General features: G+C 41.4%; 1 protein-coding gene across 1 annotated transcript in view; it reads right to left on the bottom strand.

Annotated features, from left to right (window-relative positions):
* The window catches only part of LOC119436170 (cleft lip and palate transmembrane protein 1-like protein), a 73,333-nt gene that overhangs the window by 15,994 nt on the left and 42,925 nt on the right, over positions 1-14,414 (bottom strand). Inside the window, exons 10-13 of the mRNA XM_037702935.2 lie at positions 13,564-13,629; positions 7,451-7,501; positions 5,133-5,215; positions 3,817-3,851 (exon numbers count right to left, since the gene is read on the bottom strand). Coding sequence (XP_037558863.1) covers positions 3,817-3,851; positions 5,133-5,215; positions 7,451-7,501; positions 13,564-13,629 — 235 coding nt within the window. The remainder of the gene's footprint in view (positions 1-3,816; positions 3,852-5,132; positions 5,216-7,450; positions 7,502-13,563; positions 13,630-14,414) is intronic.

Raw genomic sequence — 14,414 nt, 5'->3', positions numbered from 1 at the left:
GTTAGAAATCAAACCACTATTGCAGAAATGGAAGTACATTCAAATACCTTTATAACAAAGCACTTGGGACTTTCAAAATACTTTTTACAAGTCACTTTGTTGTGAAGATCGACACCATACCACTTACAATAGAACAGGCTAAGCACATTCAGCAAACGAAATCTTTATTTAACATAGGTTCAAGAGATACTTAGCAACTAAAACAGCAATTTTTTTTTTTTGCATCTTCCATTCGATGGAATGTGTGACTGCAGACTGAGGCTCACAGAATGCTATTGCCATTTGTCAAAATGTTCGGCCATGCATGCGGGCTGCTGGGCTTCTTGTTCTTTATTTATTGCCAGAGGATGGGAGTGGGATTGGGCTACCACCATAGGTAGGTAAACTCACTCAAGAGTCAACTCCCTCAGAGCAACCCGTGAGTGTGACCCTGAGTGGGGTCTAGAGAGCCCTACGGTGCAAGTCAAAAATTTCGAGTGAGCGCAGCTGATTAGAATTCTGGTGTCCGAGTCCGAACGAGCATGGCCGAATAGAATTTTGGCGAGTCTGAGTGAGCCCTAAGCAAAAAATATATTTTGTGAGTGAGCCTGAATGAGTTTCATTTTGCTGACCTATGGGTAGCAAATGATGCTTCTAATAAAATTTAATCGACATATGGAGGGAACATTCTCCCCCACATCTTGTCGTGGCCACAAAAGAAATATTGCCAACATGCCCCCTGCTTATCCCCCACTTCTCTCCCAATCACACACGCTTCAAAAAAATGTTGTTGACTCTTAAGGTCATAGGTAGCTTGACCTTATGTTCCGTGGACACTGCAAAATAGTCTGCATATATGCACAAGTCAAGATATATAAAACATTTTAAGTACCAGCAACACAGGAGATCAAGGACAGAGTGTCCTGTACTGAATAAGTTTTGCGAACTGAAACTGCACCGGAAGAAAATTGGAAGATGTTGAACCAGAACCGAACAGTTTGACACCATTTAAATGACACAAAGAGATTCACAGGAGAGAAAAAGGCAAGTGTTGCCAGTGACAAACAATAATACCATGGTAAGCGCTATGCATTTGATGATGTGTGAGTGTGTGTGCACGCGAGGGAGGGGACGGTTGGCGATCGCGTAGGCAGTGAGCGCCTTTGCTTGTTTCTTTTTATCTTCCTGCATTTTCGAATGAAGAGCGCATCTGTGCAAACAATGTGTAAATGAAAGTGCATGATAATATACCACACCAATCATCACCATAGGAATGCATTACTCGCTGCTCCTCATTATATTTCAGCATGCACCGATGACAACTTCAAGGTCCACGTCCCAAGTTTGGGTACAAACCTGCATACTTATTCCTTCATTCCCAGGACAGCGACCAGCTAGAACTGCCTCCCCCCCCCCCCCCCCCGCCTCCATTGTCAGCAACCCTGTTCCATCATCGTTCATAACCGCGGTTTCAACGTATTGTATGGAATCCCACTCTTCCCTGTAACGCCCCATGTGGCATTAACAGTATTGAAATAAATTAAAAAATAAGTGAGTGGTGCATGCTAGACAAGTGAGCGAGAAAAAATTTTCACACTATCGGTGTAGGGTGCGGACCAAATAAATATCAGTGTAGTAGTTCAAGGAAACTTCACAATAACTTGGCTACACAATTAACCATCCAACAGCTCATGTCCTCAAACTTGGTTAACACTTCGTTCACATTTCCTCACTCAAGCTTACTGGATCCAACAAACAATGCTCGTGAATACATGGTTTCCGATTAATTGGGGATCACACAGATTCAACTTCACACTTAAACTCGCGAACTAAAAAAATGTGAAGCTACATGTGACACTCAGAATCCCAAACTCAAAAAAAAAAAAAAAAAAAAAAAAAAAAAGGCTCCAATTCACATTGTCTTTCTAAGATCTTGTCCACTCGTGCTCACCTAGGCTCACTCACACTCACACGCACTGGGGGCATGGGGCTCACCTAGATTAACACTGACTTGGCAGGTGTAAGGGCAAGGGAGTACACATGCCTGAACCTGAGTGTGAGTGCACCAGAGCACGAGTGATAGTCACTGCTGACAAGCATGAGCGTGAACATAAGTGAGTGCTGTCGTGTGCAAATGGATGTGAATTTGAGGATCACTGAATGCTGGTGAGCGTGAGTGGTCATTATTATGAGAATTAATGAGCACAAGCAAGTGAGCTAACTTGAGAGTGAGTGAATTGCAGTACACACGAGTAAATGTGCGTGTGAATGTTACTCTGAAGCCAGCTTTTGATCTTGCTTTGAATCAGTAATCCTTTTATAGAGCTGTTGATTCAGATCAGTTATAAACATGCGAGTCCGAATCAAGTGAGTAAATGGGCGATTCCATGGAGTTTGAATGGATTCTGAGTGAATGATTCCGTTAACATGAGTGTGTCTGTAATTTCATGAATATAAAATAAGCCCTACTGAATGTGAGTCTGTTAGTAAGTGGGCCTGCCTGAGTCTGATGATTCTGAGTCCGAGTGAGGCCGGCTGAGTAAAATTTTGGCAAGTCTGAATCCAAGTGAGTTCTAAGCAAAAAATATGTAACGTGATTGAGTCTGAGTGAGTTCCGTTTATTTTGTCAATCTGTGGCTACCACAGCTACCCCTGAATCCAGACCCTCTCACACAGTCTTTGTTGTTCTGCTGACCAGCGCTCCCTATACGCACTGCAGCTCAATGACCGTGCCAGTGCATTCATTGTAAGGCAACAAATCAGCCACTGGGGATGCCGAAATTACTTTGTTGTACAGGCACATTTGCTGCACTAGTAGTCTTCGCTGTAAAGTATTTTTGCTGGGCCTCGCAGCACCAAAAGAGAGAATTTATTTTAAAAACAGTGACCAATAATTGCAAATATATTGTCCTCAAAGTGAGATGAGAATTTGCAAATGTCTGTTTTGCCAGTTTTTTGTTTGTTTGTGTACGTGTGTGTGTGTGAATGAATGAATAAATGACCCTCTATCTAAGAGCATATGCAAGGTTTATCCATCACTATACAAGAACTGTCTTTTATAGAGACCCCCCCAGCAGCCCACCAATAACTGTATTTCGTGACCTGCTAGGTATGGAACAATGTAGGACAGGAATCAGCAAAACAAAGAATTAAGTGAAAAAAAAAAAAAGAAAGATCAGTGTACAGATCATGGGAAGTACAGCAAATGTCCTATAAAATGAACATCTCTAACATCTTACTGAACTACAAATGCACATTAAACAATTACACATGCTTTTTATGGCATTCTTCTCATTTTGTTAAGATGATGGATTTTTTTCTCATTTTTGAACACATTTATTTAAAACTTCTGAGTCTGTTGACCTCAGCCAGCTGCCTGATGGCATTTATATTCATGCACAATAAAAGCTAAGATTAGGCTTTTGCGATTTTTGGGGGGACCAAAAGCTAGTAAAAGAAAAGTGATGATAGAGAATGAGATTTTTGGGGCACTTATTTGATGCCCTATCCTTTTCATGAGCAGAAGAGGAAGTATAAAAAAGAAACGATGAAACAGAAGTGAATTGAGATGAAGAAATGAAATGTGAAAAAATTGCAGTTTCCAGCCAGGAAGAATGCTCTTGTATGCTTTGCATTTGGACCTATAGATTGAGGAGCTCAGATGACTGGTCTAATGCCAAGTGATTTTATCGTTCGGCTAAATATGAAGAGCCAATTCAGTGCTCACACAATTGAATAACAAGGACTGTTAGTATTGCAAAACAAACAAACAAACAAACAAACAAACAAACAAACAAACAAACAAACAAACAAACAAAGTTAACATGCATAACTTACCATTAGCGAGACTATGAATGCACCAGGAGTACCAACTAAAAAATGAGGAAGAAAAAGAAAGGCCTTATGTGTCATATGTTTATTTCAAGGTATCTGTCTCTGACACTTGCAAAAGTGCTGGAGTAAACACAGAGGAAAATAGACGAGAGTGTAGACTCACTTATGCCACAATGGATTTGGTGCGCCACCCAAATGATGGCACACCCCACCTTACTTTCTAACACGCTCGCTTCCTCTGCATTCCTCTATCCTTTCCTATACCTTCTCCCCCTTCTCTCTTCACTACCTGTTGGAAGCAAATGTGCACACTGCCAATTGGCAAGGCAAGAAGTAAAATCAACACGTGCATGAGAAGGAGGCCCATCGGAACATGCCACCATCATGAAATGCAGCAGTCCTGCACAAAATGCATTATCACTGTAGTGTGCTTACCATTCGTAACTGGAAAAGGTAAAATTGGCCAATGGCTGTGCTTTGGAATGCATAGCCTAGCCTGAGTTGCAGAAGTGCAAAGGCACTGCGCTGCATGGTTGTTCTTGGTGTCTGGAGACAAATTTCAGCACTGTCTACACATCGCATCACAAAGCTGACTTCACTGGTACGCTAGCATTAACACCTTATATGGGGAGTTGACATTTCTATCTTGCTCCATGGTAGGTAACTTCCAGTGGGTCTCCTTCAACACTGCCTGTAGAATGTTGAAGATACTCACTATGGAAAAATTAAATGCTGATAAGTGCTAAGTGGAAGATCCAAGCATTTTCCCACAGATTTTGAGGACATATTTCTCGAAAGTGGTGCTGAGCACAGGATCTCCACTAAATGGTTACGACTCCCTTACTGCTCGGCTTCACTTCCACAATTGGGACATGTGTCTTAAAGTTAATAATAACTAGTGAAACTTTGTTAATTAGCTAACATGACCTGGCTTCAAGTGCTGGTATTGTCTGCCTCCTCAAGTAATCCAGCTGATGTGTCAGAACTGCGCTATCTAACCCAGAAGGTTTTAAATAAGTCAGTTTCCACTAAAAAACATCACCTGCCATTGGAATACCATATTGCCCTAGCGCCATTAAACACCACATCATCATAACATGTTCTTGTGAATATTGCACATAATATTAATATTGAGGAGTGAATCTATGTGCCTCAATATTCAGCTTGTTATTTGAAAGATCACAACATTCACATGCTTCTACTAATAGAGCATTGCAACAATGCAGGCTTACAATGAAGAAGTCTGTATACTAGTAAATAAATGCTTCTGCTGCAGAAGCCAAATAGCCGTGTGAAAGTACTGATTGTTTCCTGCTCACCTTCTATATGACTGGTAGAAAAGGGAGTATATTGCACCCCAAATGCAGAGTGGGTAGAGCAAGTAGGATAGGTATCTCATGCCCTGGAGAAGATGAAAAGAACAGATACCTGACAGCACAAATGTAACAACAAAAACGTGATTGCACAGCAACAAATGTCTACAGAGAGAATACACTAAGAACTCACTAAAGGAATGTTGAACATGAAGTCAAGCTAGGATACATTACTCTTTAAACTCACTGCATTTATTTGGCAGATAAAGATGGCTTAATAAAAAAGAAAATGGCAACCAAACTTCTTTTCTCAAATATTGCTAATAACACTGGCATGATGTCATACATTTCAAGGCATTTTGTGGAGTTAAATGCTTCAGTCTTTTGTCAAGGAAAAGTTGACAAGAGTTGTAAAGAATTAATTTTGTAATAATTCTTTTCTTTTGAGTATATTTTTTTTCCTACACTCCAATGTGCTCAGCAGCCGGTCCTGGTAGTAACTGCTGCACACCCGATGTCAAAGGGCAAACAGAACATATAAAAGAATCCGTGCAAAATCTGAGCTCAGGTTGAATATTTTAAAACTTTATGAATGCAATATAATTTTCTTTATTTAATAAAAACTTAATTAGCCTCAACCAGACATTACCATAACCAACAACATTGTTGGAACTGGTGTTGTAATTCTGAGGTTGTTTTGCCACTCGTCTGTATCATTTATGCTGTTTTCTAGCATACCAAGCCTTCACACACTGTAAAAGAAACCCATTTGGCATTCTGGAAGTGTAATCTACCAATCTAGCCTAACTTATTTCCTTTAGCAATGACAATCCCTGTCTAAGGTCCCAGAAAAAGCAGAGTTGCGCAAAGATATGGCATTTTGTTCCAAAGCTATGTTGTAAAGCCACTCCTCATGTGCGCAGGAGATAAGCATAGCACGGCGGCAGTAAAGGACAGACGCTATTTCATGTATTAATAAGACTCACATTCTTTGCCTACTTTCGATCTATCTGTCTATCTATCCTCTTACGCCGACCCAGTCACACAAGTTGTCTACTAGCTTGGCCTACTGGGTATATGCTTGTGGTTGCGCATGTCATTCTTGTCATACATCACATTATAAAGCCAGCAGGCAATGAAGCCAAGGAATGCATAAACAAGCTGTGATTTAAATTGAAATGTAGAAAATAATGAGAAAAACGGAAAATGACAGTGGACGAAAAGATAACATTGCCGGTGGAAGACGAACCCACAACCTCCATGTTACGTGTGCGTTGCACTACCAATTGTGCTATGGTGATGGCCATCAATCTGTCGTCTATCTTGGTCATTTATGTGTACTAGATCTAGCCATGGGAGTGTCAGCCAGTGCGCCACTCAGGTCCATGGCCGGCGGATATGAAGCATCCTTTTTTGCACGATGGTGTCATGTAACACATGAACACTTGAGAGGTGCTGGGATCGTTACCCCGTACCTCCAACAAAACTGTTACGATGCGAAAGAAACGGGGTTTATTGAACAGGCTGCACAGCGAGCCCGAGACGGGCCAAAAACGTTTTTTTTTCTCTTTCTTGTTTTTTTTTCCGCTCACACTTCTGCGTCCTCCACTCATGCGGCTACGTTTACTGTAATAATATATTCAGGCATGCGCCACGAGAAGACTGCACCAGATGGCACAGCCTGCCCAGACGGATGCACGAAATGGGAGTCTGGCTGCATACACGCTTCATACATAACACGTTATGCCTGTAGTTTTACAGGGTGTGTTGCTGCATTGCTTCAATGCTAACCGCATTAACGTCAACATTCATTGTGAGAAGGGTTCCGCCGATTTTTTTTCTTTTTTTGCTGCGCCGGGCACCATGACAGTTGCTCTTGATCACACTGCACAGCGCCGTGAAGGAGCAAACTGTGAGGGAATGAGGGAAGGCGCGTGCGGCGAGAAGGAGAGAAGGAGTGTCGCTACCTTTAGTTTATTCAAACAAGCGGTGAAGGGAAAAGGGAGGTGCTACTCTGCTCCCTTTGGGAGAATATACAGGGACACTATCCCTGACAAGCCTTACAAGACACTATAAATCATCTTTTAATGCCATCGCAATGAGCCGATTATGTGCTACAGATGAGCCTACAATCGATAAAAAGTCACAGTAGAGGCTAGAGTGCTGTAGTTCAAATACCCAGCAATGCCCTTACTTTTCTTGAATACTGCAAAAATATCAGACTCCAATAAATGTACAAAATTAATGCTACATTAATAAAAAAATATTTTGCTCTTTCACTACTAGTTGTGTTCAATAAAAGCATATCTTTAACATACACATACCTGAGAATCTAGCTTCTGGGTCTTTGTTTCTTCAGCGCTTACAGCACCAAACTAAAGAACAAAAAGAGAAAGACATTTTGTTGAACAGCGATGAGACCTTTCACAAGATGTACAAATAATTAAGCAAGAAAACTGCAGCTTCACCTAAACCACTGACAAGCAAATATTATACCTAGTGAAAAGGTTACACACAGTAAGACTCAAACTGTTTTGTGCAGTACCATTTATCGTAAGAATTCTCAGTGGCATGTGTAGTATTATTTTTAGTGTCATGTAAGTGACACACTCAGTGTTGTGAGAATTGAATGTGCAGTAATGCATGCCACATTGTGCTCTTTAGGATGTACGAAAGGCCTTGCAATCCTGCTCTTTGGATGGTGTTCGCATGAAACACGGATGAACCAGAATACAATGCACATAAGAACTGCTGCAGCAAAGTTGCCTCAGCCTGTCCTACAGCATGATAAAATGTAGAAGAGTCTGTTGCTGGGCCTGTTGGTACATACTTGTAGAAACGATGGAACCCAGCCTTTGTGAGACACGCATGTGAGACACGCATGCTCAAGACATACGCTGAACCATGGGCCACAGAGAGCAGTAGTATTATTGTGTGCCAAGCTGCTTCCTACATGCTACAAATGCACAATCAATGTTCCTCAAGTTACTGTGCAACTTTTTTCTATTCGTTCGAATACTTCTTCAGAAAATGTGAGAAACATATGCATTTAAAATAACGACAGAGAATTTACCTTACAGTGTATGCCTTTTAGCTTACTTTTGCCAATACAAAGAAATGAAAACTGTGGAACACACAAGGTAGGCCAGATGAATGGGCTAAATACAAAGCTCATCCTTGGATCGCCAATGATTCACATATTGTTCAAGCGCCACTGCAAAGTGTTTACAGCAATTCATACTGCATGCACACTAGGAATCTTACAATGTGTAAAGTGCTGGTCATACGTAACTGCCACGGCTTCACATTGTCAGACCTTCTGCATTACCAAAAGTAAGTTCAAAGGCATAGAAAAAAGAGGAAATGTTTTACCACTGCATCCCATTTAACAAATTTCTAAATGAAATACTTTAACAAAAAACATACAGCAACTTCAACCAGTGGGGCCATTCACTGCACTGTGGCACTGCCAAGACAGGCGTTCTAAGAAAGATGACAACACAAGAGAATGGAAACAACATGTGACACTCCTTGAGAGAGCCAGCAAGGGGAAAGAAGGTGCACACATGGAATGTACAAGCTGAAGTACCGGGTAAACAATATTGGAGACAACACTGCATGTAGCAGGCGAAGTGACGATACATGCTGTGAAAGCAGCACTACTTTTCAGCATAAAGAAGTGCAGAAGCCCCAGTGGTACCATAGAAAAGACTTCTGGTGAAAAGCAGAGCATACTTGGCAGCACATTAAGGCATGCACATTCATCTAATTTCACATGCTATGACAACTTTTAATTACAATGTTTCACCGCTGTGTGTGAACTGATGATCTTTTCACGAATTGCTACGCCAAATTAGACATAATTCTGTATTTAAGCGCTAAAGGTAAATCTCAATTATATCATATTCAGACATGATCATTTCATAACCATCAAAATTTCAGGAGAAATTGTGTGTGGAAGATGATCCCTTTAAGGCTCACCAGGTAATGTGAACCTGCTGAATTTGATGGTACCCTAAAGATACGTCAAGCTAAAGTGATTGATTAAAGCTCAAAAACAACTAAGATGTTAATACTATAGAGAACAGAACTTTAGTAAGCGAGAAATTGAGGTAAGTGTAGGACAGAATTTGTGACTCGACAGGGACATTCTAGTACTATTAGCCTGATGACGTCATGCTGCCTTATTATAATTGAGCCACTAGTACTCAACCACTAATAAGAAAAACATCATTACATTGCATTATAACATTTAAAAATATAAGCTACTTGTATACTTATAGTTCATTCCAAGAAAGTACCCACTGATGCTACTCTTGATGATGCTTCAAGTGCTCGAAAAGCTTAGTTTTCGCTCGACCCCGCGCCACCCACACTGTTACATTTTGGTAGTTTCGATCTGGGTGTCGAGCAAAAAAAAAAAAAAAAAAAAAAAAAAAAAAAAAAAACCCAGTTTGGTTCTGGCTCGGGTTCAACATAGTCCAGTTCAGTTCTGGTTAGGATAAATAAAAATTTATAACAGTTTGCAAACCCATTCGCAACACTGGAACGGTTAACAAACCATTTCGGCACAGTCGATTTTATCCTGCCCTATGGTGATATGCTGCATAGTGCTATTGCCTTGTCCACATGGCGCATGCGCAAACTTCATCAAGATGAGGCAGAAATTTACATATGAATCACACAGAGACGGGGGAAATTTTATGTACATATTAAAGACAAAGGTAATTAGGTAATTAGTCAGAATCCCTGCATCAGCGTAAGGGCTGTATAGCTTCCACACTCGGTTAATTTTCGTTTCGTTTCAGATTTTTACTACAAGACTGGTGGTGAACAACTGTGGCATGTGATCTATGGTGTCGAAGACGGCACGAATTCACATTGTACTATTAGATAAAATAGAACCTCAAACTTCTAGTCTGTAGCAAAGAAAGAAGCCAGCATATGACATTTCGCTCAGTTTGCTGCTTTTTTAGAAGCAGGTGAGGACACTGATGCTTCTGAACGACAAGCAAGGAGGACTTGTGCTGAGCCATATGTCAATCTTCCTTACACCACCTGCATGCGGCGCGTACTCTTGCGCTGGCTAAGGGCAGATAAAGAAGTCAAAAGCACGCACATGTCCCATGAATAATTTCTACGAGATGAAGAGCATCATACTCTGCTTGGCTAAGCAACAAATGTGCGCTGAATCATGACACGTAACAAAAGCAGATTTCGTGTGCCGTTTACAGCCGTGGTTACCGCTCCCTTAAAAGGTGACAACATTCATTAGAGAGCGCAATGTTAGGTTTACAATAAGTCATGCAGTTTAACTCGTTGATATCCCTCCCTTGAGGACATCCGTCTTTTCCGCACTCCGTGTTTATCTATATTTAGATACAAGTTGACCTAATGGCTGAATTGGGAGCGTTACCAGAAACGTTGATTCCGCGGAGCTCCTGAAACAACTTATCGGCAGTGGAACACAACTTATGTGGCCAACTTCCAAAGTACGAGCTTCTCTGCTGAGGTGGCCGTAGTTACCAGGACATACCGATTGCCTATCCCAATTCTCAGACTCAACGCAACTTGTGAGTCGTAACAATCTGCTAGCAGGGTGCGTCGATTGAAGTAGTTATTCGAACAATTGTGCAAACTATTGAGCACCCATTGTCGCCCGATACGCTTAAACTGTTCCATGCCAAACCAGTAACCATTATTAGAGCAAAAGCTCTACTACACCATGTCTCGCAAGGTCAATCATCGCGTCGCAATGACCTTGAGCCGCCGGAGCGCAAGTGTGGCAGGTGTGACGTCACGACACGTGATCAGCTGCGGAGAGGCGTCACAGCTGCACTTGCACAAAGCCTCGCCGCTGCGGTACCACGTGACCACGCAAGGGTTTAATGGCTGCTTCGCCGGCTGGGCTGTCTATGCGTGCGCTTCAGTGCAAGCAACAGGCTGAATCCAATCATCCAGTAGATATAGCTAGACGGCAGGCAGGCTGCGAAATCTCAAGCAATGGTAAAGTTGGCTGCTGAAACACTAGAGCAAAGGGAGGCCAGATTAGCACATTATAGAGAAGCTTACCAAGTGCAGAAGCGTGCATTAATGAACCAGTGTGTGCATAGTCTTTGCAAAACCAAGCCAAACAGACCTTTTGCTCGTGATAACTAGGTTTACAAGAATTAAACCTCAGCCAATTAAAATTTTTTTTTTTCGGTTCAGGTTCAGGTTGGGTTCAGGCACATTCCAAGAATATTGGTTCAGGTTTGGGTTCAGTTTTACCCAAAACTGCCGTTCAGGTACGGTTTTCGTTCGGGTTCGGTTTGACACCCTGGTTTCGATATTGCAGGGTGCTGCACTGGTTCTGCTGGCTTGCGAAGCTCACATTAAATGCAAGGAACAAAACGCGCAATGTCCATGTGATGTCTTCAACACGAGCCAAAGTGTCCTTATCAGGGACGCCAATGAGGTCCATGGCAATGAGCCATTGAAAATGACCGAAAGCTTCTGTGCTCAGGATAGGCATGTGCTTTGTTTCGGTCATGTAACTGCAATCAAGGTAATAAACTGCACTCTCATCTTTGTCTTAGTTCCATTCTTGGACAACCTACCGCATTTTATGAAAAAAAAAAAAAAAAAACAGAAAATAAAAATGCCATGTCATGTACATCCTGATATATGCCCACCTAAAGAAACGACCATGACTGCATAACGACACTGCGTCCATACTTAGTGGTCCAAGCTAGTAGCCAACTTGGGTCACTGGATCGATGTAAGAGGACGGACAAATGGACGGACGGACGGAGGGACGGACGGACGGACGGACGGACGGACGGACGGACGGACGGACGGACGGACGGACGGACAGACAGACAGACAGACAGACAGACAGACTTGCAGGCAGAGTCAACAAAGTGCCTAAAGTAGGCTAAGAATTCTTTGCATTAAAAAAAAAAAAAAAAAACTGTAGTGTTGGCTCTCAGATGTCCCACTGCCTTGTCCATTGTGGTTGATCTGAATTGCAGTATAGGAATGCTGCCCCTTCAGTCGCAATTTTCTAGGTATTTAGCTAAGTTCTTTCTTGGCACAAAACAAGCGCTACAAGTTGACAGCCTACGCTGACTTAACATATGCCTTCAGTCATCTTAAAGTTACCTGGTTATCTCATAAACTAGTGCATGCTCTTAAGAGGTGTAATATTCTATGAAAAAAGCAACAGGGTCATGGCAACCTTGAGTTAAGTAGTATGCCAAGAAACTCACTTTTTGATGCCACACCTCAAGCACATACCTAAGATGACCCTTGTAACACCTCCATCTCTTCCCTAAGCACTACATAGTACCTCAGCACTCAAAGCCTTCGACTACTTCGTCATATGTTGTCTACATACTAGAGAAGCGCGAGTTCTGTGCAATGCTTTTGATAATCTCTCATCTGTTATCTTGCAGCTACACAATGCACTTCAGCCGTGTCATCATCAATAAGCCAACGCGGACCCAACTTGGCTTCATTGAGGCCCACGAACTTTTGCCTCTTTTGCAAAGGCACCACCAATGCAGTAGTGCCGCACAGACATGAGCGCAAGAATTGAAAGCGGAGCTTTGCGCGTAATGGACCCAATGAGTCGCAGAAATGCTGGACAAGTTTCCAACCTTACATAAGCTTGATGCAGTAAAAGTGCATCAACTGTGGTGACGTTATGTGTACTACCAACACAGGTCTTGACGCCAACAGCACACCTTATGTAATGAATGAATGAAGGAGGTGCCAACCACCTTCCTATGTTTTTTTATGCTAGCATAACGTTGCTTGTAACAATTGCCTAGTGGCCTAAGCTTGCAGCATTACTGCCTTTAAGCATACGAAGTTGTGAAATAATGAAGTTTTTTTACTGTAAAGAAGCGAATACTGCAACAAAAACTAAAAAAAAAAAAAAAGAACAGAGTGTGTCACAATGTTTTCTTTTTTGCATTAAAAATAAAAACAAATTATGGGGTTTTACGTGTCAAAACCACCATCTTATTAGTGGGGGACTCCACATTAATTTGGAACACCTGGTGTTCTTTAACGTGCACGTAAATCTAAGTACATGGGTGTTTTTTGCATTTTGCCCCATCGAAATGCGGCCTCCGTGGCCAGGATACTGATAGTGCTACAAGTGCGGTCTACTATACTGTATAAGATAGATACCTAATACAAACCCAAATATAATGTAAGAGTTTGCAAACTTGGGACCATGAAACAGAAATAATAAATTATCCAAAAACAACAGACAAAAAAAAAAAAAAAAAGAATGCTTAAACCACAGAAACCGCAGTACCCAAATGAGAAGCAAATTTCATGTGCTATTATCCGGAAAGAACCTTGCATTATACATGAGATTTTACAGTGCACGACAACACAAAAGATTCTTGTGCAACAAAAAATATGAGAGATATTAAAAACAAACCTCAACGTGAGGTCTCCAGCTCGTCCAGTGCACTGTCATCTTAAGAGCCTTCGTCACTTTCCAGACCTGTACCAAAAATGAGAGAAAAAGCTGGGTAAACTTTGGAATGAGTACATGAGTCAAAGTGCTGTGACAGCTCATGTAATGGAAGCACAATGAACATAAACTGCATTACTAACAGCATGTAAAAATTTCTTTATACACACCCAAACCATGCCTCATTATTGCATGCCTCCCAAACCTTGCCTCTAGCACTGCATATTGACTAGGCACTTATCCTAAAAGAGTTCAACAAGATGACTATCGACTGCACTAAGAAATACAAGCTTGTTTCCTCTTGTGTAATGTAAACTGTGTATAAGAAACATCATGAAGATAATTTGAGGATGACACTATGATTCTCAATGAGACAGATTGTTGCAATAATTTTTATATGAGAACGTAGTCGCCAAGAGATAGAAAACTCAGGGATCCAACAATTTATTACATGTTTCTAATACTTATAGAAATACTGAAGGAGAGGGTTGAGTGATGCAAGTGAGAATAGTTCCGATTGATTCCGCTGCAGGAGGGCTGCAGAGGCACCAATTGCTTATCAAATGCAAAGGTTTAAGAACTTCTGCTCAATAATTTCAAGCAATTCAATAAAGAAAGCCTTGCTTTTAGGCAGCCAGTATATAAATTTCTTGTCTCGACTTAAGCAAAGCAATTTATTATTTGGCCAGTATCACCACACTTGCCTCCCATTAAAACAAATGCGGTGCCATACTATATCACTTCTCTTCTTCAAAGAATACACAGCATTCGAAATGCATATAAATGCGGTGCCATACTGTCTCATTTCTCTTCTT

This window comes from Dermacentor silvarum, chromosome 1 (genome assembly GCF_013339745.2).
Source record: "Dermacentor silvarum isolate Dsil-2018 chromosome 1, BIME_Dsil_1.4, whole genome shotgun sequence".
NCBI classification, from domain to species: Eukaryota; Metazoa; Arthropoda; class Arachnida; order Ixodida; family Ixodidae; genus Dermacentor; species Dermacentor silvarum.
This window is presented reverse-complemented; position numbering and strand designations above follow the sequence as displayed.